This window comes from Lampris incognitus, chromosome 8 (assembly GCF_029633865.1).
Source record: "Lampris incognitus isolate fLamInc1 chromosome 8, fLamInc1.hap2, whole genome shotgun sequence".
NCBI classification, from domain to species: Eukaryota; Metazoa; Chordata; class Actinopteri; order Lampriformes; family Lampridae; genus Lampris; species Lampris incognitus.
In genome coordinates this window covers 54,758,429-54,784,300 of record NC_079218.1, presented here as the reverse complement: position 1 = coordinate 54,784,300, position 25,872 = coordinate 54,758,429, and the positions used below count along the sequence as shown (strand labels likewise).

The following is a 25,872-nucleotide window of genomic DNA, read 5'->3' as shown; positions in this document are numbered from 1 at the left end:
GAACATCAGATTTACATTACATTCATTCAACAAGAGAAAACTACATCTGAGGTGCGTAATATAACAGTTGTTGATGTAACAGTGACTACATTTATTCATATAAAACCAGACTGAGCATGTTTCTGTGCTTGGGGTGCAAGCATGTACAGGTATAAGTTGTTTCTATGCTCATGTTGAAATGGAGCACGTTGGTCTGCAAGAGGAATTTGCCACGGGAGAATTTTGTACACCAGAGAGAATGATGAAACATAACTAGGTAGTTAATACTGACAACTGTTCACTTAGATAATTAAACATTCAGTTGCTTGTGAAAACTTTTGTTAAGTATTTGGAGGAGAAAGAATATGCTCACCCCTTCCCCAGTTCTAACTACTCTGCCCCCCCCCAACCTGCCCAGAAACCTCCTGCAAAGGCAGCCCTGGTAATGTAATGTTCTGCTTATTGTTGATGAAAAGAATTTGCCTGAAGAAAGACGTAGTTCATGTGAGTGTTGTCAGTAAGAGGCTTGCTAGCAAAACGACTTAATGCTAGACTTCTGATCTTCACAGGACCATCTAGTTTCATTTCTGAGTCCATACAGAACTGCACCTTCTATCTATCTAGAATGTTCATCTGGTGACACATTCTGATGTCTATTAAACACCCTAACAACTATTTCAAATCTCAAATGTATTACTATTTTGTATTACTATTTCTAAACTATTTCCTTCAAACGGCCATAAGCAATCACCAGCTGTCATGTAGACAGCTGGTGATTGCTTATGGCATGAAACAGGCTTACACTGTCTCATAAAGAATTTACTTGACTCACTGGATTATTTTGCTCCTTATTTGTTGAGCACTTTCCCTACCGTTGAGTGTTTCCTTCAACAAAGTTTCAGATATATGAATGTTATTCTCTACCTCTTTAGAATAAAAAATAATGTTCAGTCTAGTTCAATGTGGAACCTTCCTACACATATCCTAAATGATGTATCTCTAGCCAAAAATAGTCTAGAGATTTAACTTAAATTCAGCAGGCCAGTGGTAAGCAATTCCACAAGCACCTCAAAATGTTGGCCGAGAGGGTTGGGGATCACATGGTGTAAATTAGAGAGATGGTGAAAAAGATAGACTACTTACAAAACATTAACATATACACTACCGTTCAAAAGTTTGGGATCACCCAAACAATTTTGTGTTTTCCATGAAAAGTCACACTTATTCACCACCATATGTTGTGAAATGAATAGAAAATAGAGTCAAGACATTGAAAAGGTTAGAAATAATGATTTGTATTTGAAATAAGATTTTTTTTACATCAAACTTTGCTTTCGTCAAAGAATCCTCCATTTGCAGCAATTACAGCATTGCAGACCTTTGGCATTCTAGCTGTTAATTTGTTGAGGTAATCTGGAGAAATTGCACCCCACGCTTCCAGAAGCAGCTCCCACAAGTTGGATTGGTTGGATGGGCACTTCTTTGAGCAGATTGAGTTTCTGGAGCATCACATTTGTGGGGTCAATTAAACGCTCAAAATGGCCAGAAAAAGAGAACTTTCATCTGAAACTCGACAGTCTATTCTTGTTCTTAGAAATGAAGGCTATTCCATGCGAGAAATTGCTAAGAAATTGAAGATTTCCTACACCGGTGTGTACTACTCCCTTCAGAGGACAGCACAAACCGGCTCTAACAGGTACTATTTAATGAAGATGCCAGTTGGGGACCTGTGAGGCGTCTGTTTCTCAAACTAGAGACTCTAATGTACTTATCTTCTTGCTCAGTTGTGCAACGCGGCCTCCCACTTCTTTTTCTACTCTGGTTAGAGCCTGTTTGTGCTGTCCTCTGAAGGGAGTAGTACACACCGGTGTAGGAAATCTTCAATTTCTTAGCAATTTCTCGCATGGAATAGCCTTCATTTCTAAGAACAAGAATAGACTGTCGAGTTTCAGATGAAAGTTCTCTTTTTCTGGCCATTTTGAGCGTTTAATTGACCCCACAAATGTGATGCTCCAGAAACTCAATCTGCTCAAAGAAGTGCCCATCCAACCAATCCAACTTGTGGGAGGTGCTTCTGGAAGCGTGGGGTGCAATTTCTCCAGATTACCTCAACAAATTAACAGCTAGAATGCCAAAGGTCTGCAATGCTGTAATTGCTGCAAATGGAGGATTCTTTGACGAAAGCAAAGTTTGATGTAAAAAAAATCTTATTTCAAATACAAATCATTATTTCTAACCTTGTCAATGTCTTGACTCTATTTTCTATTCATTTCACAACATATGGTGGTGAATAAGTGTGACTTTTCATGGAAAACACAAAATTGTTTGGGTGATCCCAAACTTTTGAACGGTAGTGTAAGTTTGCACATTTCCATCTTTTGTTTGTCGTATTATGACTGAACAACTCAGAGAATGGTATACATTACCCTTCCAAAAGATCCATAGTGGAAGGAGTGACATCTGTGTAGAGCACAACATGCCCCAGCAAATGGGACTGCAGGTGCTTGCTGTAGGTCTCCAGGTTAAAGTTTTCCCAGCTCTGGGACTCTGGAGGGTTGGTGTCTAGTGCCAAGCACCCCTGAGGCAGCACGTGTCCATCTTGAAGCTCAGCACTGGACACAAGTTTGAGGGAGGCTTTGGTCAACTTGATTAGGCCATCTTTGTCTGCATGGTTGTGCAGCCACATGAGGAAGTCAGCTCTGCGCTTCTGTGAGGGAACAGAGGAGTAAAATACAATAAAATCTCAAAAGGTATCTTTCACAGATCCCCTGGTATACACCACGTAAACTTCTCATCAGACATCTATCAGTTTATATAAAAATACTCCTTATTGTTCTGGTTGAATTTGACTAGAGGAACATGGTGTATAATTATTTTTTGTATGATCATAGTAAAACATTATTGTATCAAAAACTGCACTTGAGATATTATACCAATTTGCATTACAGATTTACTGTTATTGTGGGGTCAGATAGACTAAAGGATTTTCACATTTTCATTGACTGTAACTGGTGTTCAAGGAGGGACATCTGGATGTCATCATGGAGTATTCAACACTATCTGCTTACTGTGGGGGCCAAGACAAATAGGATCCACTCTTCTATGTGACTGAAAACACACTATACCATGTAATCCTTCTGAGTTGCTAGCCTGTGTTGATGAACTTGGCAAACCAAACTTTGTATTTGGCACCTCATATAACCAGGATCTGGCAAATGTGCAAAAAAAACAAAAACAAAAAAAATCTTGACTGAAAATTTTATTTCAGGCCAAATCATGTTCTTTTTTTTGCAATTCAAATTTTTTTATTGATTTTGAAAAGGTTGGTACATGACAAATTAACATATCAAATAAGACATTTCACCTGTGATGCCACAAACAGAAATAAAATAGCTCTAAAATAAAAGAAATCCGTACAAGAGAATATACGGCACTAGTCGTATCCCAAAGAAAAGGAGGCCACCCAGGCAACCAAAGACAGGAATCATATTTAAGAGGCGAGGTGATGATCAGTGACCAGCAGTATGGTTTCATGCCACAAAAGAGCACCACAGGTGTGATGTTTGCTTTGAGAATGTTGATGGAGAAGTATAGAGAAGGCCAGAAGGAGTTACATTGTGTCTTTGTGGATTTAGAGAAAGCATATGACAGGGTGCTGAGAAAGGAGGTGTGGTATTGTATGAGGAAGTCGGGAGTTGCAGAGACATATGTAGGAGTGGTGCAGGATATGTATGAGGGAAGTGTATCACAACAGTCTGGTACAACGTCCACATTACTGCTGATGCTGCACCAATCCACCTGTCAATTTCCCGCTCCATCCTACCCTCACTTGTGAACAAGACCCCAAGATACTTGAACTCTTTCACTTGAGGCAACAACTCATCCCCAACCCGGAGGGAGCAATCCACCATTTTACGGTAGAGAACCATGGCCTCAGACTTGGAGGTGCTGATTCTCATCCCAGCCACTTGACACTCAGCTGCAAACCACCCCAGTGCGTGCTGGAGGCTGCATTCTGATGAAGCCAACAAAACCACATCATCTGTAAAGAGCAGAGATGCAATTCTGAGGTTCCCAAAACTGACACACTCCTCACCTTGGCTGCACCTTGAAATCCTGTCTATGAATATCACAAACAGAATCGGAGACAAGAGACTACCTTGGCGGAGTACGACACCCACCAAAAACGTGTTTGACTTTGTGCCGAAAATGTTGACACAGGTCCCACTTTGGTTATACAAGGCTTGTATAAACAAAGTGTAGTACCCCCCACAGAGTGCCCTGGGGTACATGGTCGTAAGCCTTCTCCAAGTCCACAAAACACATGTAGACTGGCTGGTCAAACTTCCATGCCTCCCTCAGCACTTCGGCAAGGGTGAAGAGTTGGTCCGTTGTTCCATGGCCAGGACGCAATCCACATTGTTCCCCCTGGATCCAAGGTTCGGTCAAAGCCTCCTTTCCAGCACCCTAGAGTAGACTTTCCAAGGGAGGCTGAGCAATGTGATGCTCCGATATTTGGAGCACACCCTCCGGTCACTCTGGAGGTGGCTTGGGCCTAATTCAACAAAACAACTGAGAAGGAAGGGGACCACCACATATAACTCCCATGAAATCCTCATGTTAGCACTCTTAGTGATTGTCACAGTTTGGTAGCCAGTAAGCTATTTGGAATCACGTTTATGGAGATTTATGATTGCATTGCCTGAGGTTGACCATGCCTGGACTCCAGAGAAAGCCCTCTCCTTAAATGTAGAAAAAAGTGTGCAAAGTAGTTTGGTTGAAGTGGACCACTGTGTGTACCACCATAATTATCAACACAAGGGATTTAACATCAGATCCTGTGTACTACTGAATTGATAACACTGATTTGAGGGCTATACCTGAGAAGTGGAAAGGATGTTGATCGCGGTCGGAAGTGGGTCCTGGTTTCGTTCACAAGAGAGGCCCAAAGAAGTGAGGATTTCAGTCAGGACCTCGTAGCGATGTACATTGCTCACCTTTAGGTCATTAAAGCCTTCTGCTGTCACTTGCTGTGAGTCTGGAGTAAGTTCCAGGTGTACCTGCAGTTAGAGCAAATCATGTCTAAAAGAGATTTTGAAATACTTTTGTTATGTAACTTAATGTATATTAGGTTCCCTTCAAAATCAGACAATATGATAATCAAAAGTGACTTAAACAGTATTCTACAACATCAGTGCAGTGTCAACTGAAGGTTACTAACTATAAAGGCCCTTTGATTAAAAAAAAAAAACAACCTCAAACACAAGCGGCTACTTAACCACTTAAAGATGGATTACATGAACGGATAAAGTAAAGGAGACCGGCGGAGATGCCTTAATAACCTCCCATTGCCAGGACAAGTGTTTCACATTAACTCTAATAAGGTAGTCTACACATAATACTAAATTATTAGTAATATCATCAACCCAGCACAATCAGACAACTGCATGTCTTTACCTGGCACAGGACAGCTTCCCCTCCATCGTCTCCATGAGTCATCCTAACAATGACCATATCTCTCTCTCCATTAAGATGTGCTTGCTTCAGCTCTCCCCACAGTTCTACTTCTCCTCCTCCCCATTGGTCTCTGATGAATACATTTCCATTAGCCAGCACACTCAGCTCCAATTCTGTGCTGTCTTCTCTGGTAAAGCTTAGAGTGCTGACCTGCCTATGCTGACCATGCCTGGCTTCCAAAGAGAGCCCTGCAGGGCAGAGGGTAGAAGACAATCCCAGGACCTTGCCACCCTGGCTCAGGTATGTGAGGAAACAGGTCTGTATCTCTGGCTCCAGGGGTTCTTCCTCAGCAAGCAGCAGCAGCATGGTGCTCTCTAGCCAAGGACCAGTTAGAACGTGCTGTGGCTGTAGGTGGTATATTACATAGTTGTCCATACTGATGCACTCAGTTAAAAGCTCATGGATTATCTGATAACGCTCCTGGCAGCCACCTGTGTAAACCAGCACATTGGGTGGTTTAACATTAGAGTTAATGCTACCGCATTGATCAAGAAACCCTTTACCATCATCCTGGGCTTCATATCCACTAACCAGATCAGTGGAACTGTCATCAGGAAGTTCAGGAATGTTCTCCACTGAGGCATACCTAACAGAGAGGATAGTGCTGTTTTCCAGCTCCAAGCACTCATGGCAGCTGGACAGATGGAGTGGGTGGCCATTGCCATCCATGTGGTGATGATTCCCCAAGGACTGCACCTCCTCCTTGCATACAGTTCCAAAAACTTGGCTATTGTGGAAGGGCTGTGATTCTTGCATCTGTTCTATCCCACCATTTCTCTCTGGTGCTCGGAGAAGACTGCCTTTTTGGGGCTCAGCTAACCAATCACAGGAAAAACCCTGAGATGGGTCCGAGAGGAATGTCTCAGTCTGTGTGCTGGGTGAGAGTGAAATCAAATTCTTCTGGCTTGCCAGATGTTGCCTCACTTCCAGCTGTTTGAGGGCGGATTCTTGGAGAAGGACAGCTAAGAGAAGGTTTAAGAAGTAAAAGTATTTGTCACTTTGCTGAGCTGCAAAACATGCTTGATATTTGCCTGAAATGTATTTTCTCTTTTGCATGTGCATTTACAACAATTCAAAGCAGGATAAAGGAAAAATGCATTTCAAATACATATGACTCAAATCTGATAATGTTCTGAAGAACTAGTGAAGCATTAGCATCATGAATGGGTATATCAACAGGACATATGCTTGGCAGATTTAATCTAAAGACAACTCACAGACTATCTTTGAAGGCACAAGTCCATTGTCCAGCTGAAGGCGATCTTCCATAAAGGCCACCCCCAGGCAGCTGAAGTTATCCACACTGGCCTGAGCAACTGCCCTGTATGGTTGCTTGGGGCTACATGCCAGGGGCACACAATAGTCAGACCACTTCAGCACCTTAAAATAATACAGCACAGAAGATTGATTAAAGGACAGGTCTTATGAATGAAGTTTAACTTTTCAGAAAGTATTCATCTTAAAATTTTTATTTATGCTATGCTGTGTTGCAAATGCAAATTAAATATAAAAATATCAAATGTATTTTTTCTATTTCTATATAATTCTCAATGTCAAAATGAAATATAGCTGCATGCAGTTATTGAGGGGGGCAAGCACTAATGTTGATATGTCGGGGTGTCACGTAAATCACTGCATAGGTGCTAGTAGGGTAGACATGCAGAGACGGTTTTGTGGAAAACGTTTTTCGTGTACTTTTTGGCATCTTGGGTTGGGCAAGGTTTCCTCGCTGGAATCTGGCAATGCAATAAGCCGTCTATAATTTTCAGCCCCTTTTGTGTTCTCTGAGTGACACGTATCATTTTAAAATGTTTACAAGCTCATATTCATGTGGTTTGTGCAAGTCTTTTAGAAGCATCTATAAAAATTGATGCTTCATTTTCTTCAGAATCAGAATCAGAAACACTTTATTGATCCCCGAGGGGAAACTGGGTAGCCCTTCTGTGACATTAGCATAACAAAGGGATCCAAGCGATTTATGATCGTAAGCCCCACCACTGACCAATCAGAAGCAAGCACTGGCCCTATGCCCCTTCCCCTGACCAGTCAGAAGCAAGCACTGCCCTAAGTCCTGCCCCATGACCAATCAAATGCAGGCTGAGCCCCGACTGATTTATGACACCCCCGAGTCCCACACCCTGACCAATCAAATGTAAGCTACACCCCCGTGCCTACCCCATGTCACTGAGCACGTACGCACACGAGGACACACATGCACGTGCCAGCAGCTTATTGGCACTGAAAGTGCCACACGCAGGCACACAACACACACACACACACACACACACCTCATGCTCATTACAATACAAAGGAGCAATAAACTAATTCAACATGACATCTTGCCAAGATTGTTAATACAGATAACCTTGATACACAAACATCAGAAGAGCAGTACACTAGCTAATACAACTTTTGGCTACAACATGCCTTGACCTGTGTGTTTTCTTTAACCCTCATCCTACCAACACAATTAACACACAAGAAGTACTGTAAGAAACAACCATCATAGCAAAATGTGAACTTATTTCTTCTCAAAACAATATTAGTTGTGTAATTAATGTCATCTGAAAACAAACTATTATTACTTCAGTTCATTTGCATATTGTTTAAAATGAAACTATATACCTGAGGTCCCACCGAGACTTGAACTCGGATCGCTGGATTCAAACTCCAGAGTGCTAACCATTACATCATGGGACTAACTCAGTCTGACAGACTGGGTAAAATCTGAGATTCCCAATCACGCCAAACTCATTTTGTCCCTCTCTTCATGTGGAAAAGCGAAACTTACATGACAGACTCCAGCAATGTCAAGTAAATCACAACGAACCTGTGTCTCCACATTTCAGACTGCAAACTGATGGACAATGATAAATCAAAACTGTTGATCCTTAACTGAAAATGCTTCATGAGCCATTTAAATTCCCCAACTTGCTCAACCCAAGAGGGGACCTGTTTGGAGGGCGCACATCTGCAGTCTCTCTTAGACATACAGCTTGGGAGAATGATCAGTTCAATATGTGGATGATACTTCACTCCATCCCTACTGCAATGCAAACTGTGACTATCCGGTAGGCCATCCGACAATTATCCATTCTTATTTTGATTCACCTCAAAACTACTTTGGCATAATTCGAGCCACTGTGAACCCACCTAGAGGGCTATTTTTCTGGTCTTGCCTGCAAGGGCAACTAAGGGTAAATTAGTGTTTACATTGTGTCACATGTGCGCCAAACAAAATAATCAGATGGCAGAGTGTGCCCATATGGTTCAACAGAGGGCACTCACTGGAGTGAGGACTAGTGTCCAACTCTGCAAAGCCACCGAAATATTTCAAGTGTGGCACTTTCCTAAACAAAATGATAGTCTATTTTCCAGCATCAACAAGTGTCTTACATCAACACGTCTTAAAGGCAAACAGGAAAATTCGGATTTCCCCGAAGTCTGCCAGAGATGAGGAAAGCTGGTGTCAATATATTGAAGACTACCGCCGTCATCTGGGTATTCAACTAAATCCAGAGCATATTGCCCACAATCCAACCAAAAGACTGCTCTCAAAACCTCCAATAAACTCTTTATGGGGTAAGTTTACTCAGCGACCAAACTTGCTTACCACAAGTCTCGTCAAAATCTCACAAGAGTTCTTCAAATATTTGTTCTAGGATAAGTCCAAGGTTTCAACTTTCCAGTTCCTTGATGGTCATGTTGCAATTGTGCAGTGGGATCATAACGAAGACTTCCATGTTCGCCCTGGAGATGCAAATATCTTCATAGCCTCACTCACCACTACATATGCCAGACATGGGCTTGTACAGGGAATCAGACAAACTGTGAGAGGGTCTTGTAACATGACACAGACTCAGACCTACGTTACATCACATGACAACATCAGAGCATGCCCACAGTCTCAACTGTTGGTCTTACACAAAACATAGGCTAGCACGCAGGAGAACACGCAAACTCCACACAGAGGATGACCTGGGATGACCCCCAAGGTTGGATAACCCCAGGGCTCGAACCCAGGACCATCTTGTTGTGAGGTAACCGCGCTAACCACTGCGCCACCGTGCCGCCCTACGTTTATTAATGTGGAGACAAATGTTCGGAAATTGGCATGTAATGAGCAAATAAAAACATCTGTAACCCATATGACATATAGGGCTACTAACAGTCATTGATTTAGAGTTGTAGTGACATGCCGCTCCTTAAGGGGCGCACTATGCAACTCGCTAGGGTAGAGACTGCTACACGCAGTCGACTTTTGTTTTTTTCTCTTTTCTTTTTGTGATCATCCTGGAAGTTGTGGTATTGAACCGACGACTGAATTCCATTGTACATAGCCTCAGAAAGTTAAGAGTATTGACATTTTTTGATTGTGAAAAGTGTTATGTATAATCAGAATCTCATCTGTGAGCTTACGAGATGAAGGTGTGTCGAGTTTTAAGTATTTGGAACTCCGATTGGTTTTTTGAACTACCAGATAGAATTTGGGAGACTGTGATGGCGAGCCCAGCCCAGTGAGACTGTGGACAATCATAGAAGCGGTAGCCTACCGTAGGATCTGTCCCAGGAAACGTCTGACAAGCCTGAATCATTCATCCAGACACCAGATAAGAACCCATACACACTAGCCTATTTCCTCTACCAGGGTAGAAATAGTCATCGTTGAAGTATATTCAGTACACTCACGGATCAGGAACTGAACTCTTGGACCAACACATACACTCAAGGACAAGGAACTGAATTTTTCTTTCATCTCAAACTGCTAACACTCATTGAGGGTTGTGATTTGAACGAGGTTTTCTTTGGTTTATTATTTTATTTACTTTAAAGAGTTCTATTTTGTTTTATTTCAATTCTTTTATGTAAAAGTCAGCGTTGTGTATATTTTGCTGTTGTGAGGCAATAAAATTGTCAGCTGTTCAACTACACAACAACTCCTCTTGTGAGTTAGTCCAGGCAAACCCCTCACCGAATCTAGTTAGATGTTAGCGCCTTTACTGCTACCCCTAATTTGCACTGGAGGCGCTACACATCATTTGCATATTTTTACTATTATTGATTTAAGGAACCTTAATGTACATGTACAAGCTGAGGTCCCCTTAGCTACCCCATAATTTGAACCCTGGCTACATCTAACGTCTAAATTCAGTTACCCCTCCCCCCCAAACAGGCGCCCTGACCGACCACAGGAGGGGCTAGTTCAGCGACCAGGATACACATCCACATTCATCTTCCCAACTGCAGACACGGCCAATTGTGTCTGTAGGATGCCCGACCAAGTCGGAGGTAACACGGGGATTTGATCCAGCGATCTCCGTATTGGTAGACAATGGACTAGAGTGCTACGCTACCCGTATGTCCAGAGGACACTGATGTTTAACTTGAGTATCGCAACGCACGTGAGGTCATCAGTCTGCCATCACCCACTTACCTACTCGATGTGAGTATTGCAACTGGCTAGCTACCATGAGTAAAAAACAAACGTCACTTGAAAATTTCTTCAGAAGAGGTAGGTGCGATAATGCAGAGACAACAGAGACAGAGACTGCAAAAAGAAGAAAGCCTCTTTAGAGAGGAATTACGAGTCGTACCTAAAATATGGCTTTATTGCGACCAATGACTCGCATGTCATGACTTTGTCTTCTATTCACATAAAAGATCCTGACACCATCATTAAGGTGTTAAATGAAGAACTTATAAAGCTGTCTATTTGGTTTAAGTCCAACAAACTATTACTTGACATTAAAAACACAAGCTTCATCTTTTTTGGTCTTCAGGTATTTTTAACTCCTCATCTAAAATTGTAATCGATAACGTCCCCATAACTAATGTGTGTTCTACGCGATTCCTTGGCATTCTGCTTGATAAATCCTTAATCTTGGAATATTGGAAGGCTGCCGGACAGACCTAGCAAACCCAAACGTGTAGTGAGGGTGAACTGGGAATGTCTGGCGGAGGCCCCTGTCCATGAGGTCTTCAACTCCCACCTCCGGAAGAAGTTCTCATGTATCCCGAGGGAGGCTGGGACATGAAGTCTGAGTGGGCCATGTTCAAAGCCTCTATTGCAGATGCGGCAGGTAGGAGCTGTGGTCATAAGGTCATCGGTGCCTGTCGAGGTGGCAACCTAAGAACCCACTGGTGGAGACTGGTGGTAAGGGAAGCCGTCAGGCTGAAGGAGGAGGCCTTTTGGGCTTGGTTGGCTTAGGGGTCTCCTGAAGCAGTAGACAGGTACCAGGAGGCCAGAAGGGCTGTGGCTTCGGTGCTTGCAAAAGTAAAAACTCGGGTGTGGGAGGAATTCGGTGAGGCTATGGAGGACTTTTGGTTGGCCTCAAGGAAGTTCTGGCAAACCATCTGGCGACTCAGGAAGAGAAAGCAGGGCTTGACTCAGGCTGTGTTCAGCCGGGGATGGAACTGCTAACCCGGACTGGGGATGTTGTCAGGCGGTGGAAAGAACACTTTGAGGAGCTCCTGAACCTGGCTAACATGTCCTCAGTGGAGGAGGTAGATAGAGTCTGATGACTCGTGAGAAGCCCCACCCATATCCCTGGCAGAGGTCTCTGAGGTAGTTAAGAAGCTCTTCGCTGGCAAGGCGCCGGGTATGGATGAGATATGCCCTGAGATGCTGAAGGCTCTGGACATTGTTGGGCTGTCTTGGCTGACAGCCTCTTCAGGTTCACGTGGAGGTCGGGGACAGTACCTGTGGAGTAGCAGACTGGGGTGGTCATTCCCATATTTAAAAAAGGGGACCAGAGGGTGTGCTCCAATTATTGGGGCATCACACTGCTCAGCCTCCCTGGGAAAGTCTACTCTAGGGTGCTGGAAAGGAGGCTCCAAACGATTGTCGAACCTCGGATACAGGAAGAACAATGCGGGTTCTGTCCTGGCCTTGGAACAATGGAACAACTCTTTACCCTTGCCGAAGTGCTGAGGGAGGCATGGGAGTTTGACCAGCCAGTCTACATGGGTTTTGTGGACTTGGAGAAGCCTTACGACTGTGTACCCCATGACACTCTGTGGGGGGTACTGCGGGAGTATGGGTTACTTAGCAATTGCTACAAGCCACCCGGTCCTTGTATAATCAAAGTCAGTGCTGTGTCAATATTCTCGGCACAAAATCAAACATGTTTTCGGTGGGTGTCCAACTCCGCCAAGGTTGTCCCTTGTCTCCGATTCTGTTTGTGATATTCATGGACAGGATCGCAAGGTGCAGCCAAGGTGAGGAGTGTGTCCATTTTGGGAACCTCAGAATTGCATCTCTGCTCTTCGCAGATGATGTGGTTTTGTTGACTTCATCAGAACGCGACCTCCAGCGCGCACTGGGATGGTTTATAGTTGAGTCTGAAATGGCCAGGATGAGAGTGAGCACCTCCAAGTCTGAGGCCATGGTTCACTACTGGAAAATGGTGTATTGCTCCCTCCGGGTTAGGGATGAATTGTTGCCTTAAGTGAAGGAGTTCAAGTACCTCGGGGTCTTGTTCACAAGTGAGGGTAGGATGGAGTGGAAGATTGACAGGTGGATTGGTGCAACATCCGCAGTAATGCGTACGTTGTACCAGACCATTGTGGTGAAGAGGGAGCTGAGCCAGAAGGCAAAGCTCTCAATTTACCAGCTAATCTTTGTTCCAACCTTCACCTATGGTCATGAGTTTTGGGTAGTGACCGAAAGGGTGAGATCGCGGATACAAGCGGCTGAAATGAGCTTCCTCTGTAGGGTGTCTGGGCTCAGCCTTAGAGATAGGGTGAGGAGCTTGGACATCCGGAGGGAGCTCGGAGTACAGCCACTGCTCCTTTGTGTCGAAAGGAGCCAGTTGAGATGGTTCAGGCATCCGATTTGTATGCATCCTGGGTGCCTTCCTTTGGAGGTTTTCCGGGCGCCTCCAACTGGGAGCAGACCTCGGGGTAGACCCAGAACTCGTTGGAGGGACTACATGTCCAGTCTAGCCCGGGAACGCATTGGGATCCCCCAGGAGGAGCTGGAGGGCGTTGCTGGGGAGAGGGATGTCTGGGGTGCCCTACTTAGCTTGCTCCCACCCTGACCCGACCCCGGAGAAGCGGCTGATGATGAGATGAGATGAGATGAGACATTGAAAATGTGCATATTGCATTGCTGCAATTGTTTCCTATAGTATGCTGCCTGGAAAATGCCAGTTTTAAATCCCCTTGAGTGTTTTTAGGCAATTCTCCTTCACAATGTCTATCCAATAATATATTGTATATATTTTTACATTTTTCATATCTGTCAGTAAATATAAAACAAACAAACAAACAAACAAACAAACACAAACAAAAAAAATTTCTTGTTGCAGGGAACAAGCCCAGGGCTCACGCTGATTCAATGATATCGCTGAGTTGCAATATCTTTTATGTTCATGCAAGGAAAATATGTGTTGTGTGTTTAATATCCAAACATTACTTAAATGTTATGATGTTACTGACTTATAAACCTAACCTATATTCTGGTTGTGCTTCTCAAAATTTTCCTAGGCGCTTTGTGTAAAATGTATGCCTCTTTGTCTGCTCTCTTATGTTCTCCCGTCACCACCATGCAGTCACCAATCCCTTTCAGATTGCGCCTCCTGCATAAGATATAATCCTCCTGTGTGCACCTTCCTCCACCCTTATACGTCACCCTGGGTTCTCCCCTCTTCTTGAAATATGTATTCCCACAGCCATTTCCATCCTTTTCAAAAAATCCACCACCATCTGTCCTTCCACATTCCTCTCCTTGACACCATATCTACCGATCACCTACCAACATGCCCCATTGAAGTCCACCCCAATGACCACTCTCTCCTCCTTGGGTACCCTCTCCACCACTTCATCCAACTCACTCCAGAATTCTTCTTTCTCTTCCATCTCACATCCAATTTGCGGGGCACATGCGCTGATAATATTCATCATCACACCTTCAGTTTTTCTGGTTCATACTCATCACTCTGTCTGACACTCTCTTCACCTTCAACACACTCTTGACATACTCTTCCTTCAGATTACTCCTACCCCATTTCTCCTCCCATTCGCACCATGGTAGAAGAGTTTGAACCCACCTCCAATGCTGGCCTTACTCTTCTTCCACCTGCTCTCTTGCACACACAGTATATCTACCTTCCTTCTCTCCATCATATTAGCCAACTTTCTCCCTTTACCTATCACAGTGCCAACATTCAAAAGTTCTGATTCTAACCTTCACACTCCTACCCTTCCTCCTCTCCCGCTGCCTCTGGACATGCCTTCCTCATCTCCTTCTCCTTCGCCCAACAGTAGTATAGTTTTCACCAGCACCCTGCCAGCTACCAATACGGGTGGTGGTTGTTGGTGAGCTGGGCCTCGACCGAGCCGGTATGGAAATCTGATTTATGATCCACATATTTGATTTGGGAAAGGTTTTATGCTGGATGCCCTTCCTAACGTAACCCTCTCCATTTATCCGGGCTTGGGCCCGGCACTAAGAATGGCTAATGACTAAGAATGCCTTGTGCATCCTCAGCGGCTGGCATTAGTTGTGCTAAACAGGCAAAACAGGCTAAAAAAGGCAAAATACTGGTTAAGTCAACAAAAGGCCAGTCTTATTTATGAAGAAAATTTAAAAACAACCAAAACTGACCAACATGCTGTGCAACAGATATGCAGCTAACTACAAAGAGTCCTGAAAATTGACAAAAATAAAGTCAAAAACAAAAGGGTAGGCAGTCAATGGATAAAACAGCAGGTATGAGGAGACAGAATGTCTGGCAGAGGAAAAAGAAAGCAAAGCTATTATTGCAATAGATCAATGATGGTGGCTTTTATCTTGTAGGACCTGAACACATTAAATGGAAAATATGTTCTGAAGGTACAGAACAAATTCAACTCCACAAACGATCTTTGTGTGCTTTTTAACTGGAGTTGAATGGGCTTATTCAATTTATTTTCTAATGCCTGTTAACGAGGACAAATGCAAAGAGAAATAAATGCTTTGCTATGAGGATTACTACAGCTGATGCAACAGCCTAAACTTAATTATAAACACTGCTGTATATAGACTAGTTACAAGTTGTGGTAATTTTAACCTCAGTAACTGTTTCTGAGTTGACACTTGCTTTGATGCTTATCTGGATAGACAACCATGACAAAAAATAGTTTGCATATTCCAGTAGCAAGAATACTGAGGCGTATATCATGTTGTATTGTGTATACTGCTGGGCCACTGCTTTTATGGTAATACATGTATTTTGTCATCCAGTAAGTTAGGGTGTATGCATATCATTTTTTTTATTTTCCTCCCTTTTTCTCCCCAATTGCATCTAGCCAATTAATTACCCCACTCTTCCGAGCCTTCCCAGTCACTGCTCCACCCTCTCTGCCGATCCGGGGAGGGCTGCAGACTACCACATGCCTCCTCCGATACATGTGGAGTCGCCAGCTGCTTCTTTTCACCTGACAGTGAGGAGTTTCACCAGGGGGACATAGTGCGTGGGAGAATCATGCTATTCCCCCCAGTTCCCCCTCCCCCCTGAACAGGTGCCCCCACCGACCAGAGGAGGTGCTAGTGCAGCGACCGGGGCACACACCCACATCCGGTTTCCCACCTGCAGACATGGCCAATTGTGTCTGTAGGGATGCCCGACCAAGCCGGAGGCAACACAGGGATTTGAACCGGGATCCCCGTGTTGGTAGGCAACAGACTAGACCCCTACGCTACCTGGATGCCCCCGCATATATATTAATTTAAAGTTGACTTCATAAAGTTTTAGCAGTCCAGCATAAACGTGTCCTGTCCCGTTAAGACTGGTAGGCCGTTACTGATGAGACAGAATAAGGAGTGAGATGATCAGTGTGGGAGCGACAGCCCAGTGGGAGTGAGAGTAGGCATCATGCAAGTTGAAAGTATTCTCACAAAACAGTATTAACAGTGCATTTAAAGTTCTATTTCAAGAATTGTGTCACAACACTAGTTTAACATACTTATCCAATATTTAATACATACATTTTTATTAGATGAGTGAGGAGAAGAGTTGCCCGCGCTGTGTCCTGAAGCACCTTCTATGATGAATAAAATCTTCTCTATCTGTGGACCATAAACCAGTGAAGACCCCAACAATACAGTCCACTTGCTGAGGTCATCACATGCCTAGGACAATACAAACAACATAGAGACTGATGTCGACAGACCTTGAATACGTTATTTAATTGAACAATTAAATAGTGTCAAATAATAGTATCAATAGTTCTTTAAATATATTTATAAATGTATAGATATTTATATTTATAGATATTTGTTAAATACATGAAACCAAGCTAGAAACACAAATTCAGCTCCAGTCATGCATTAATTTTACCAATCAAACTGAGATTGCTATTAAGTTTATGCAAAGACACACTACAGCAGCACTAGTAACAACGAGATTCTCCCATTAGTCCTATCACAGCGCTGCCCGCATTCCACACACACATATGTGTGGAAAGGTCAGACCCTTTAGTCGACTGGTTAACGTTGTCGCCCATGATGCGAGAGACCCAGGTTCGCGTCCCGGCTGCGGCAGTTCCCAGGCTGCCCCTTGAATTCGCTACATTGGTGTCAGAAGGGGGATGGTGAGACTGTGAGGCCATCGGAAGCGCATGCGCCCAGAGGCATGAGGGAGCTGATATGCTGAAGCGCGGGGACGCACTTCCGGAAGGAGGGGGGTAATGTAACGATCACAGACGAATGAATAGACTTGCTAGCCCTTGGCTAACGGGCCAGACCCTTTAGTCAACTGGTTAACATAGTCGCCTGTGGTGCGGGAGATCTGGGATCGTGAACTGGCTTCGGCAGTTCGCGGCTGCTCCCATGAATTTACTACATTGGTGTCAGAAGTGGGATGGTGAGACCGTGAGGCCATCGGAAGTGCATGCGCCCAGAGGCGTGAGGGAGCTGATATGCTGAAGCACAGGGACACACTTCCCGAAGGAGGGGGTAGTGTAACAATCACGGATGAATAGACTCGCTAGCCCTTGGCTAATGGGTCAGACCCTTTAGTCGACTGGTTAACGTAGTCGCCCATGGTGTGGGAGACATGGGTTCGCATCCTGGCTCTACTCCCACGAATTTACTCCATTAATAGCGTATGTACACACTGACGGACGAAATCAGGCAGGAGTCTCCACGGACTATCCGATCACAATGTCATCCGCAGATGACATTTTGATCTGTAGTGAGAGTAGGGTGCAGGTTGAAGAGAGCCTGGAAAGGTGGAGGTATGCACTGGAGAGAAGAGGAATGGAAGTCAGTAGGAGCAAGACGGAATACATATGCATGAATGAGAGGGAGGACAGTGGAATGGTGAGGATGCAAGGAGTAGAGGTGACGAAGGTGCATGAGTTTAAATACTTGGGGTCAACTGTCCAAAGTAATGGGGAGTGACGAAGAGAGGTGAAGAAGAGAGTGCAGGCAGGGTGGAGTGGGTGGAGAAGAGTGTCAGGAGTGATTTGTGACAGAAGGGTACCAGCAAGAGTTAAAGGGAAGGTTTACAAGATGGTTGTGAGACCAGCTATGTTATATGGTTTGGAGACAGTGGCACTGACGAAAAGACAGGAGGTGGCAGAGTTGAAGATGCTAAGATTTTCATTGGGAGTGACGAAGAAGGACAGGATTAGGAACGAGTATATTAGAGGGACCGCTCAGGTTGGACGGTTTGGAGACAACACAAGAGAAGCAAGATTGAGATGGTTTGGACATGTGTGCAGGAGAGATGCTGGGTATATTGGGAGAAGAATGCTGATTATGGAGCTGCCGGGGAAGAGGAAATGAGGAAGGCCAAAGAGGAGGTTTATGGATGTGATGAGGGAGGACATGCAGGTGGCTGGTGTGACAGAGGAAGATGCAGAGGACAGGAAGAAATGGAAATGGATGATCCGATGTGGCGAACCCTAACAGGAGCAGCCAAAAGTAGTAGTAGTAGATAGTGTATGTACAGATGGGTGACAAAATAAAGGAAAACTAACAAAGCGTCTTAGTAAGGTGCTGGGCCACCACGAGCTACCAGCACATATTCAATGCACATTGGCACAGATTCTCGAGTCTCTGGACCTCTACTGGGGGGATGGAACAATTCTTCTAAAACGATATTCTCTCATTTGGTGTTTTGTTTATGGTGGTGGAGAGCTCTGTCTAACACATCGGTCCAAAATCTCCAACTGGGTTCAACTGTGTTAAGATGTGGTGACTGCGAGGGCCATAGCATATTTACATCATTTTCATCCTCATCAAACCATCCAGTGACCTCTCTCGTGCCCTGTGGATTGGGACACGTTCATCCTGGAAAAACTAATCCTATCAGGATAGAAATGCTTCATCATGAGGTAAAAGTGATCACTCAGAATAACTCTCCCCTCGAAGGGAAAAGCTGGCCCACACAATACCACGAAAATGTCCCCCATAGCATAGCATGACAGACACACACACACATATAAACTTAAAAATATATACTTACTTACACTTTAAACTTTGTACACACACACACACACACACACACACAGCTGATGAGTGCGTGATGCACGAAACAGGCTGTACTGCAAAGTATTAAAACTTTTTTTTCTTCCTGTATCAGTATTGATATTCTGCTCCTTATTAGTTGAGCCCTTATAACAACACCATTGACCATTTCAGGAAAAAAAGCTATATGTGCATATATATATATATATATATATATATACACATACACACACTGATGATTGCTTATGGCATGAAACAGGCTTGTACTGTCTCATAAAGAATTTACTTGACTCACTGGATTACATATATATTTTTATAAAGATAGATGTAGGAAAAAAAATAACCTTAATATCTTAAATCGTAATATTTTGCTCCTCGTTTGTTGAGCACTTTCATCAACACCATTGACGGTTTCCGAAAAAAAAGACACTCTATATATATATATATATATATATATATATATATATATATATAAATGGCTGCATAAGTTTGCATATCCGTAGACCAATACTTTGTTGAAGCACTTTTTGATTTTATTACAGAACTGAGCATTTTGGGTACTTAGTTCAGTTTATTGTTTATTTGACAGGGACAACGCACAATTTTACAATTGCACCAGAGTTACCCGGCAGCTAATTTGCATCTGCAGTCCCTGGGCAGGCAAACAAACAAAAATTAATAAAGAAGTAAAAACATAACAATACATAAGAAAACTATTGAACAGGCAGACAAAGAACAATCAAGACAAAATAAAAACATGACAATATATCAGAAAACCAATCTCAAAAGTTATAAATAAAATCTGATCTATTTAAAACAGTGGATATATAGCAATCTGGCCTATATGACAACAACATAATGAATATGGATTTAGTCTATTCAGCAACAATAAATATAATTAGTAAACTGACCTGAAACATCAATAAATAACAATCTGACCTAAACTATGACAACAGTTATAAAAATCAGTCTGGCCTATTCAATGGCAGGAAATAGGTCAGGTTGCACCTGGGCTGGTTCCAGCCAGAACCCCAGGCTGCTCCTGACTAAGAAACATATCGTAACTACTCTGAATAAAAACTACAACAAAAACCCTGAGTGAAATCTGAAATATGTGCAAAATATTAAAGCAAGGACATTTATTTGTGATTACACGTTTGTGCTGATTTTAAACACCGCAAAGCTGGCTGACTCTCTGACATTAGGGGGAAGGGAAGTCCACTTTCCCACCACTTTTACTGGAAATGCTGATTGACCAAAAGTAGTATTCCTAAGCTGTGGTACCCAATCTCCCCTTGAAGATGCTCTGGTCCTGACCCTTACAGTTCGGTCACTGTCGGGAGAGGCCAGGCATGCTGTCGGGGGGGGGGGGGTCCATGAATAATCTTGAACATCAGGCATACATCTGAATAAAACAAAAAACTAGCAAAATTAAGAAAGTTATATTTTTTCAGGATATGAAAGTGGTGATATTCCCTTGGTTTTTTATCCAATATTTTTAAAATCTGTTTATATAGAGAATATATAAACAGGGGTGGTCACTCCTGCTTGGGACCAAGTGGTTATACAATATGACAAATGAAGGAAAATCATGGCATGTAGAAAAAGATTTGCAGCAGATGAAGACATTTGATGCCTGATGCTCTTAAAATTATTCAAATTGAACTTAACGTTCCTGGTTACCTTACTGACATGTTTTTTAAAAGACAAGACTTGGTAATATCTTCACACTCTTCCTTTGCCGAAACATTCTAAATCCATCAAATTGCGAGGGCATCTCCTGTGCCCAGCCCTCTTCAGACAATATGAACATAGAAACAATCACCCAATCTTTTTTTTTTATCCCCCCCGCCCTTTTCCTCCCCGGTCGTATCCGGCCAACTACCCCACTCTTCCAAGCATGCCGGTCGCTGTTCCACCCCCTCTGACGATCCGGGGAGGGCTGCTGACTACCACATGCCTCCTCTAATACATGTGGAGTCGCCAGCTGCTTCTTTTCACCTGACAGTGAGGAATTTCACCAGGGAGACGTAGGTAGCGCGTGGAAGGATCACGCTACCCCCCCCCCAGTTCCCCCTCCCCCTGAACAGGTGCCCCAACCGACCAGAGGAGGCGCTAGTGCAGCAACCAGGACACAAACCCACATCTACGCTTCCCACCTGCAGACACGGCCAGTCGTGTCTGTAGGGAAACCCGACCAGGCCGGAGATAACAGCAGGATTCGAACTGGCGGTCCCCGTGCTGGTAGGCAATGGACACTACCTGCTACACTACCCAGACGCCCTCCAATCAGTGAATCAGTATTTTTGTGCAAACTTTCACTGGGATTGGATTTTTTTTTTTTCCTGAGAAAAGGCTTCCATCTTGTCACCCTACCCCATCGCCCAGACATATTATGACTTAAGATTATGGGAGATTGTTACAGGGAGCAACCAGTAGAGGCTGAACGTATGGACAGGCAAGGCGAGCAAATGTTTGGGGCCCCCAAGAATCTAGAGCGCCCTCACGGGCTGACTGACTTGACTCCACAGCAAGGACAGGAACAGCTCAAAACTGCAATGACCTCAACCCTCAACAACCCCTAAAGGGGCCCCTGACTGGCACGAGCTTGTTTTGAAGCCTCCTTACTAGTGATGGGAGGTTTGACTCTTTTTACTGACTTGAGTTTGTATGAGTCACTCACTGAAGAGAGTTGGGTTTTCGACTCACTTGAGTCATTGAATAAGTCACCCAGAGCCTGGGAAATCCCCCACCAGCCTGTACAGCATGAGCGCTAGAGACTTCCACTGGCGCCGGCCGAGCCCGCCAACTTTCAGTTTAGCCCTCCTCTGCTAACTTGAATTGATCCATGCCTTCATCACATCCAGAATTGACTACTGCAACAGCATTCTCTACAGCATTCTCTACAGGCTCTGTCCTGCTTCACCAGGTTCTGTCCTGCTTCACCAGGCTCTGTCCTGCTTCACCAAGCTCTGTCCTGCTTCACCAGGCTCTGTCCTGCTTCACCAAGCGCTGTCCTGCTTCACCAGGCTCTGTCATGCTTCACCAAGTTCTGTCCTGCTTCACCAAGTTCTGTCCTGCTTCACCAGGCTCTGTCCTGCTTCACCAAACGCTGTCCTGCTTCACCAAGTTCTGTCCTGCTTCACCAAGCTCTGTCCTGCTTCACCAAGCGCTGTCCTGCTTCACCAAGTTCTGTCCTGCTTCACCAGGCTCTGTCATGCTTCACCAGGCTCTGTCCTGCTTCACCAAGCTCTGTCCTGCTTCACCAGGCTCTGTCCTGCTTCACCAGGTTCTGTCGAGCTTCACCAAGCTCGGGGCTGTATAAATAAAATGCAATGTTTGACCACGTCTAAGTTTGTTACGTTTTTGTTTGATGGCTGGGAGAGCTGGTGCCGGATTGGCTGGGAGAGCTTGGTCTGCTGCGTCCGCTGGCCCAGGGACCACGGCCCTGTTGGAGCTGCGCCTGAGGAAGAGCGGTCTGACAGGACACAGAGGCGGGGCAGGCTAAGCTAACTGCTAGCCCATGCAGACCGGCAGTTCCAATAACACTGGGGGCGGTCTGGTGGCGGCCTCACCAAAAATCAACAACAAATGAGACCTTCACCACTTTGCTAGATGAAGATAAATACAGGACCTTTGGCCTCGGTTGAAAAGTAGCAAATCTATCTCTGCTATAAGCCAGCGAACCTAGCTGTCATAAATCTCTCGCCAGAGTGATGGTGGCGTCTTTTTCCCGATGGCCAATCATCGTTCATGAACCAGCTAAACTATCTAAATCACAGCCCATGATAGTGGAGTTGCTTTAAAAGTGAGATCATTTCACAACCAAGGACTGTATACAGCAATTACCCTAGAATATTGGCCATCTGACAATGACACTGATTTTTTATTTTTTTTTAGCATTTAGTTCCATTCACTATCATGATTCTGGTCTGTTTGCGGCCCAGGATTCTCTCCTAGGACAGGACACTTCAGCTACTTTCAGTACAATGGGTGTCAATGAAGGTGGCATGTCTCAGCAAAGCACTGAGTTGGACTGGATTCAGCTCTACCGGGACAGCAGGCAACAGGTAGGGAGCGTGTCCCCCTCCAGCGGCTGGGTTCCTTCAGAGACAAATGGCTTGAATTCTCCACAGGGAACTTTTTTTTTCAATCTCAGGCAACACTGCAGTGGTACAGTAGCATCCTGTGCATCATGTTCTTCATAAATGTTATGTCCATTATAATTCTGTTATCCTCTTTCAATGTTGTATTATGTAAACTGCGTGAACACAACATCCATTGCACGCTGTCCGTCTTGGGAGAGAGATCCCTCCTCTGTTGCTCTCCCTGAGGTTTCTTCCTAGTGTTTCTCCCTGTTAATGTGGTTTTTAGGTAGTTGTTATTCATCCCATGAGAGGGTCTAAGGACAGGATGTTGTGTTGCTGTTAAGCCCACTGAGGCAAATTTGTAATTTGTGATATTGGGCTATACAAATAAAACTGAAATTGAAATGCTGCTTAGGGTTGATTTGAGCCCATCTTTATCAGGTCTGCTGATATTTGCACAGTTACAGGCAGAATTAAACGGTTTGAAATAACTTCAGTAAAGGTGGGAGTAAACACAAAACAAAACAAAAAGCTGCCCTGCGTCACATCACACGATGTCTTTCGTTTCTGGCAAGCTTCAAGCTACATCATAGCTGGGCCCGCACGTCAAGACTCCATGCTGGTAAATCCTGTATCCAGTACCCAACACACGTTAATGTAGTCCAGGGTTGCCGCTCAGGTTCAGCTTAGTGACGGGTGTAAACTTCGCACCGGTCTTTCCCTGAACAGCGCGGGTAAGTCTGGTGCAACGCATGATGCCCACTGCCCTCATCAGAGGGGCTGTGTCTGGAAAATGAAATGAGTTTTCCATACTGTGACGTGCACGGATTAGTAGACACGCTGGCCGCTGGTTGGCTGGTGGGTCTGACCCTTTGGTCGAGCGGTTAGCGATGCCTCCTGCGGTGCGCGCGATACGGGTTCGCTTCCCGGCCCCGGCGGTTCCTGTGGTTGCGTTGTCCCCCAAATTCGCTGCAATACATTTTTATAGTTCGTTAAGAACTTACACTCTGAAGTGATCGTGTTCCTACCGGAGACGAATCGCCATTTTATTCATCATTATTTACATTTTTGGTAACACTTTAGTATGGGGAACGTAGTCACCATTAATTAGGTGCTTATTAGCATGCAAATTAGCAACATACTGGCTATTAATTGGTCATTATTACGTACTCATTAATGCCGTATTCTGCATGGCCTTATTATACAACCAGTAAGCCATTAACTATGAGTTTTCCCTCTATAACCTCAGAAGTATTGCTTATTAGTAGTACCATCTCAATATGCTTTGCTTAGTATGGCCTTTATAAGGTGGTAGTACCACAAGAAGAGTTATTCTCCCTTACTGACACTTAATGAATATGGTCTGCTCTTACATAACACAACACAAAACTACAAGTGCTCATAGTGTTAAATTACTCTAAATTAAGTAGTTGTTACTTAGAATATGTTCCCCATACTAAAGTGACATCTTGATCATTACTAATTCACTAGTAATTAAGTTTTTTTATGTTCCCCATACTAAAGTGTTACCCAATTTTTGTTATTACCAATCCAAAATATACCAGAAAGTTATTTGAAGTCACAGCCTTCTACATCAACACTTATCCTTCCTTCCCATAAGGCGACACCCAAACCTGATCCGCGTCACGGAGGAGGGGGACTGGGAGCAGAACAGTGTGGGATCGGCAGCTGAATGTGCCGCGAGTCTCATGATATCACAATAAACCGGCGCAAGGCAACAGGAAGTTAGCTTAAGCCGCTGTCCGCATAGCCCACCGTTAACCACAGGAACACTGTAACGTTACAATGGCACGTTTTAGGCCCGCTATGTGCTCGAAATAACGTCGCTATTCAAGCCTTTATTTATAATTTAAAAAAAAAGAACAGCCGGGTGAAAAGCTTACCTGAGGCTCAGTTATGAACACAGCCTTGTCGCCCAGCTGGAGGAAGACGCTCTTTTCAGGCAGGAGATGGGACTGTTGGGCAGCGTCAAAACTTTGCGGGAACGGTCCTCCCCCCGGACGCCACTTCCCTGGCGACTGATTCAAAGTGCAGAAGGTGAAGCTGATCGCGCTATCTTTAGCGTACAGTCTGCGCAAGGTGTTCAGTATGACCGCTGAATAGCACTTCTGGAAGCGCACCCACAGATATACGTAGCACAGTGTTACAAACATTTTAATTCGCCGACAATGAAAACGACATCGTTACATCGCTACCTAAACAAACACCTCAAGAAGCAACGCTAAAATCGTTGCAGGATCGAGCGTCCGGTTCTTCTTCTCCTGCTTCGTCTGCTGCTGCTTCTTCTTCTTCTTTTATTTCCGGTAGTCTGGGTGTATAAGCGGCGTTTTACTGCCATCGTCCGTTCGGAATGTAAAATTCGTTATATCCGGTCTAAATCCATCCATAAGTAAATTGTACTCTGCTTTCGCTCATATCCAGTAAAGCAGGCCTGGTCAACTGGCGGCCAGCGGGCCAAATCCGGCCCGATGATTATTTTTTCCGGCCCTTTGATCAAGTTTTATTAGAGCATGAAAAATTATAATGCATTTTGGTGAGAAGGTGCGAGATGATCATAATATTTTAACAAGTAATTCAATGGGTTTTTTCCTCTGCCAATGTAATGTAATTTGTTTTGAATGCATCTTTAATTGGGGCCTGTTGATCATCAGTATTGGTGATAAAATAAACGTAGCATGTATAAATGAATAAATGTACGAAATGACAGTCCTATTTTGTATGTTACACAAACACATTGTTAATAAACACTTTTGATACACAGTATTAAGGGTATTTAGTGCTGTTGACCCCCTTACCGTTTACATTTGAATA

General features: G+C 44.1%; 1 protein-coding gene across 3 annotated transcripts in view; it reads right to left on the bottom strand.

Annotated features, from left to right (window-relative positions):
• Positions 1-25,311, bottom strand: part of hlcs (holocarboxylase synthetase (biotin-(proprionyl-CoA-carboxylase (ATP-hydrolysing)) ligase)) — a 44,830-nt gene extending 19,519 nt beyond the window's left edge. For 2 of the 3 annotated variants that reach the window (XR_008810609.1, XM_056284979.1), the window contains exons 1-6: positions 24,945-25,311; positions 16,466-16,609; positions 6,714-6,876; positions 5,437-6,458; positions 4,860-5,039; positions 2,406-2,686 (exon numbers count right to left, since the gene is read on the bottom strand). Coding sequence is in view for 2 of the 3 variants with exons in the window: in XM_056284979.1 (XP_056140954.1) it covers positions 2,406-2,686; positions 4,860-5,039; positions 5,437-6,458; positions 6,714-6,876; positions 16,466-16,609; positions 24,945-25,214 (2,060 nt within the window). In the remaining variant the exon portion in view is untranslated. The remainder of the gene's footprint in view (positions 1-2,405; positions 2,687-4,859; positions 5,040-5,436; positions 6,459-6,713; positions 6,877-16,465; positions 16,610-24,944) is intronic. The other variant, XM_056284980.1, reaches the window with a different exon arrangement.
• Positions 25,312-25,872: the final 561 nt, after the last annotated feature.